General features: G+C 34.0%; 1 protein-coding gene across 3 annotated transcripts in view; it reads right to left on the bottom strand.

Annotated features, from left to right (window-relative positions):
• Positions 1–5,278, bottom strand: part of LOC118187095 (focadhesin) — a 112,528-nt gene extending 107,250 nt beyond the window's left edge. For all 3 annotated transcript variants that reach the window (XR_004757887.2, XM_035357289.2, XM_035357288.2), the window contains exon 1: positions 5,096–5,278. Coding sequence is in view for 2 of the 3 variants with exons in the window: in XM_035357289.2 (XP_035213180.2) it covers positions 5,096–5,149 (54 nt within the window). In the remaining variant the exon portion in view is untranslated. The remainder of the gene's footprint in view (positions 1–5,095) is intronic.
• Between the last annotated feature and the right edge of the window lie 722 nt (positions 5,279–6,000).

Genomic DNA, 6,000 nt, shown 5'->3' on the forward strand with positions numbered 1-6,000 from the left:
AAGGCATTTATCGTAGCGATGTACGAGCTTGGAAATTCCTTCGTCGAAAAATTCGGCCGCCTGCGCCTTCAACCACTTCGTTACCTCTTCTTGCAGCTGTGCGTCGTCATCAAAACGCTGCATAGCCAGCCACTTCTTCATTGCTGGGAATAGGTGGAAGTCGCTCGGTGCCAGGTCGGGACTGTACGGCGGATGAGGAAACAACTCCCACTTAAAAGATTCAAGAACTTTACGAGTGACATTTGCCGTGTGGGGCCGGGCGTTGTCGTGAATCAACAAGATCTTAGAGCTCCAACATTCCTCTGCGCTTGTTTTGAATTGCTCTTCTGAGTTTTTGGAGAGTTTGGCAATACCTTTGAGAGTTTATTGTAGTGCCTCTTTCCAGGAAGTCCACCAAAATTACACCTTTTCTGTCCCAAAAAACAGTCGCCATCATCTTCCTTGCCGACATTGTTTGCATGCATTTCTTGGGTTTTTGGGGAGAACTTGTGTGCCCCCACTGCATTGATTGCAATTTCGTTTCACAGTTCACATGTTTCACCCATGTTTCGTCACCAGTAACGATGCGATCGAGTAAAGAGTCACCATCCTTATGGTAAGCGTCCAAAAAGTTCAACGCTGCAGCCATTCGCTGATTTTTGTGGTCCTCTGTCAAGATTTTTGGAATCCATCTTGCACAAAACTTGTGGTAACCAAGCTTTTCGCTGATGATTTCGTGCAACAAACTTCGTGAAATTTGTGGAAAACTCAAAGAAAGTTCCGTTATTGTGAAATTTCGATTTTCACGGACTTTAGCATCGACTTTTTCGAGAAGTTCGGCGGTCACTATGCTGGGTCTCCCACTTCGATCTTCGTCGTGAACATTGGTTCGGCCATTTTGAAATCTTATGACCCACTGACGCACTCCACCTTCAGTGATAATGTTGTCCCCATACACTTCACGAAGCTGCCGATAGATTTCTATCGGTTTACAGTTTTTTGCAGTCAGAAACCTTATTACTGAGCGCACCTCGCAGCTCGCGGGATTTTCAATTAACGCAGACATTTCAAACCGTCACAGTATCTGAACGGAGCACAGCACGAACCTCTCACTAGCACGGCTAGATGCAGACTGAGCTGCGCAACGCTCTGACCCCAAGATGGCCGCGCTAGCCCCGCCCCTAGCGGACACAGACGGAAACGTAATCTACTTCCTGGATGGCCCTCGTACATGGATAAAGTCAAAGGAGTGCGCAATGCCATTTTTGTGCAATTCAGGGATTTTTTTTTTAAAGTGAAAATAAGTCGATGTGTACATGGATACCAAGTTTGTGCAATTGTTTGTCTTGTTATTTAAGTTAGCTGATCTTTGGAATAGGGTAACTGGTAGTTTGGCGACATTTTGGAGGCAATAAAGGTTACTACCTAGGACTTTGGTAATAATGTGAGAAGTACTCAGTTCCGATTACGCATTATTTTGTGTGAGGGAAATGAGAGATCACGAGATATGTCATGTGAAATTAATGAACGAATTACAGTTCTTTAATCGGAAAAGGGGGGGGAATTTGGAAAACAGTAGTACTATATTATTTTGTATTAAGCTTCATTGTGTGTTGTGTGAAATAGTGGAAGTCTGCGTGCCACATAATGAAGATTCTGAAGATTAGGTAAGTTAGCATTTTTAATCATTTGAGGATATTATTTTTATGCATTGTTCTAAATGTAAGGAGTAAATAAATTAATATGATATTATTGGAAAATTGTTATTAGCAATGATTTAGTTTAAAGTAATTAGGATTGTAATCTAATTTTTATTAATTTAATGTATGTGCTTATTTATATTTTAAGTAGTGTTTTTTAATTTAATGATCGTGATTTTGTGAATTATATGTTTGTAGTATTTTGGAATATGTTTGAGTAGAATACGTTGAGTATTTTCATGCATTTTCGTGAAATTTTTCTAATTTATGAGAAAAAAGCAGTGTACATGGATATAGTGAAGAGTGTGCGCAATGCCATTTTTGTGCAATTCTGGGATGTTTTTTTAAGTAAAAATAAGTCGACGTGTACATGGTTTAGTGATATTTTAATTAAATGATAGTTATTTTGTGAATTTTATGTTTGTAGGAATTCAGTATACGTTTCAGTTGAAGTAAACGTGCATGGAAGTAATTTAAATATTTGACACTAAGTATTTGTAACCATTTGTAATGTTTGCGGTATGAATTCGTTGGTGACGTTTATAATATAATAGATAATTTAGAGGTAAAAGTTTTTGGATATTTTATTCATTTTATACGTGGAAATATTCATCTTTGGAAAGGGTATATACTTTTTCGCGATCAGGTAATTTCATATATGTGCTTTTTACCGAATTTAAAGATTCACAAAATTTTCATGCGTTTTCGTGAAATTTTTCTAATTTATGAGAAAAAAGCAGTGTACATGGATATAGTGAAGAGTGTGCGCAATGCCATTTTTGTGCAATTCTGGGATGTTTTTTTAAGTAAAAATAAGTCGACGTGTACATGGTTTAGTGATATTTTAATTAAATGATAGTTATTTTGTGAATTTTATGTTTGTAGGAATTCGGTATATGTTTCAGTTGAAGTAAACGTGCATGGAAGTAATTTAAATATTTGACACTAAGTATTTGTAACCATTTGTAATGTTTGCGGTATGAATTCGTTGGTGACGTTTATAATATAATAGATAATTTAGAGGTAAAAGTTTTTGGATATTTTATTCATTTTATACGTGGAAATATTCATCTTTGGAAAGGGTATATACTTTTTCGCGATCAGGTAATTTCATATATGTGCTTTTTACCGAATTTAAAGATTCACAAAATTTTCATGCGTTTTCGTGAAATTTTTCTAATTTATGAGAAAAAAGCAGTGTACATGGATAAAGTAAATAGTGTGCGCAATGCCATTTTTGTGCAATTCTGGAATGTTTTTTTAAGTAAAAATAAGTCGACGTGTACATGGTTTAGTGATATTTTAATTAAATGATAGTTATTTTGTGAATTTTATGTTTGTAGGAATTCGGTATACGTTTCAGTTGAAGTAAACGTGCATGGAAGTAATTTAAATATTTGACACTAAGTATTTGTAACCATTTGTAATGTTTGCGGTATGAATTCGTTGGTGATGTTTATAATATAATAGATAATTTAGAGGTAAAAGGTTTTGGATATTTTATTCATTTTATACGTGGAAATATTCATCTTTGGAAAGGGTATATACTTTTTCGCGATCAGGTAATTTCATATATGTGCTTTTTACCGAATTTAAAGATTCACAAAATTTTCATGCGTTTTCGTGAAATTTTTCTAATTTATGAGAAAAAAGCAGTGTACATGGATATAGTGAAGAGTGTGCGCAATGCCATTTTTGTGCAATTCTGGGATGTTTTTTTAAGTAAAAATAAGTCGACGTGTACATGGTTTAGTGATATTTTAATTAAATGATAGTTATTTTGTGAATTTTATGTTTGTAGGAATTCGGTATACGTTTCAGTTGAAGTAAACGTGCATGGAAGTAATTTAAATATTTGACACTAAGTATTTGTAACCATTTGTAATGTTTGCGGTATGAATTTGTTGGTGACGTTTATAATATAATAGATAATTTAGAGGTAAAAGTTTTTGGATATTTTATTTATTTTATACGTGGAAATATTCATCTTTGGAAAGGGTAAATACTTTTTTGCGATCAGGTAATTTCATATATGTGCTTTTTACCGAGTTTAAAGATTCACAGAATTTTTTTGCATTTTCGTGCAAATTTTTGTAATTTATGAGAAAATAGCAGTATAGATGGATAAAGTTAAGAGTGTGTGCAATGCCATTTTTGTGCAATTCTGAGATGTTTTTTTAAGTAAAAATAAGTCAACATGTAAATGGTTTATGTGTATGTGCTATTCTGAAAAACATGCAAGGAGTTTGCGATTGTGCACTTTTTCCCAATTTTGCAGTTAATATTTGTCATGATTAGCAGTTTTGTTACATAAAATTTCTAGCATAAGTGTAATTCGGCTAGTAGATTGTTGGAAAAAGTGTTCAGTAAATAAAAAGAAAAGAAACATGTCTTTACTTCGTGAAGACAAAATGGCGGGGGAAAAAAAAAATAGAGGGTTGCTGTAGCAGAGTTGGTCGCCAAATTTTCGCCAAAAAATCGCCAAGTTACCATAATCCAAAGATCAACCTGTAAGTTTTGTGTAGCGGAGATTTTTGGGGCAAAAACCGCCGCTTCGCAAGCCAAAATAACGAGTCAAATAATTGCACAAAAACGGTATCCATGTACCACCAAAAATCACCACGTTTTGCCAAGTGGTACCCTAAACTATACTTTTACTTAATTCAGTTTCACTATAATTCAACAATGAGTATAAACTAGGTATTCAGGTTGAACTTCATCAGTGTGCGAAAGAAGTAAGACAAAATTTAGTGGAACAAAACGCTTTAGTTGCTAATCTAATAATACATTGCCAAAAGCGTTAGCTAAGCTTTATGATGATCGCCACAAATTTGAAAAGTTTCCAGATATCACAAAAGGAAAATATTCTAATTAATGAAATTTGTACAGAAATTCCAAGAAGTGGTAATACATAAACATTATATAACATAAGTTTTTCATTGTGACAACAAAGTCCCAATCATCAATCAATTATCAGATGGAGAAATCTGTAATATAGTTATAAATGAAGAAAATTTTATTATATCGATAGTGAAGAAAGTGAGAAGGAAAACGTTTCGACTGACAATTTAGTGCGAATTCTCGACACGGCAACTACAGAACTTCGCACTTTGTAAATGAACAAGAAATTATGTCTATGTAAATGAAAGAGAATGTGGGCGATTCTGCATCTGATCCAAAATTTTTAAAATGGTACTTTTTTGTTATCGGAACCGGATTGAGAAATGTACGCGACATTCGAATATTAATTCTAGACATGCTTAAATTTATTAAGTAACGGCTTTAATTACTCAGATTAAAAAAAAAGTTTTTCAATGTTATAACATATAATATACATAAAACAAAATACATAAGATACACGAGATGATTAACCATTCTATATGTCAGAAATTTTAAAGAAGTACAATTTTACTAACTCTAGATCGAACAGCAATGTCGTCAAATTTCAATCTCTGCCGTAAATCATCCATCTTCAAATACCGATTTTGTTCTGTAGTCACCAAATTTTACATAATTTTAAAGGCATTCAATGCCAAGTTGGCATATTACTCCTTTCGCGACCAGAACCAACGCAAAACGCACGTTTCGAAATGTTTACATCGAAGATGATGCCAAATGTTAAAATAATGAATGTTGCTCGTGGACAGGGTCCAACCACTTTTGTCGAAACTAATCGAAAAATGTATAATTATTCACTGATCCGAGTGATTTCAGTATAAAATACTAAATTTAAAAATTAGTTCCCTATTATGTAAGCTTACCAGAATGTTAAGATTTCAAATGTTCGGAAGCTGCACTCAGGTTCAGTGTAAAAATACGTGAACGAGAAGCTCTTGAAGAAGGAATAACATGACACAGAGAGGGAGTAGGCAACTGAAATAATACAAGGGAATTGACGTCAGACAATTACATAAAAAAGTAGGGCATCTTAGAGAGAATGCAAAGTGGAGTTAGAATTACAAAGCGATTGCGCATGCGAGGATTGAGAATCGGCTGCTTCTTCCATGTATATGTTATCGGCAAAGTATGAAACGCCGGTTCTTATCGTGGTTGTAAGGTGTACAGAAAAAGATTCAATCATTTAGAGAAGATGAAAAAACCACAAGAAATTCCCACTAAAGATGACTTCCCCGAATTCATTCAAGCTTCAGGCAAAACTAATCAAGAATTGCCTAAAAACCTTTACAGTGACAAAGTTAAGCAGACAAATCCGCAGGAAAATTTAGCAGAAATTAAAAAAAAACTGTTCTTCGAAATATGAAAAAAAAAAAAAAAAAAAAAAAAAAAAAAAAAAAAAAAACCAGATAGTGAAGTGATCTTG

Source organism: Stegodyphus dumicola, chromosome 6 (genome assembly GCF_044657685.1).
Source record: "Stegodyphus dumicola isolate Sdum_Otavi_A_Nest chromosome 6, ASM4465768v1".
Taxonomy (NCBI): Eukaryota; Metazoa; Arthropoda; class Arachnida; order Araneae; family Eresidae; genus Stegodyphus; species Stegodyphus dumicola.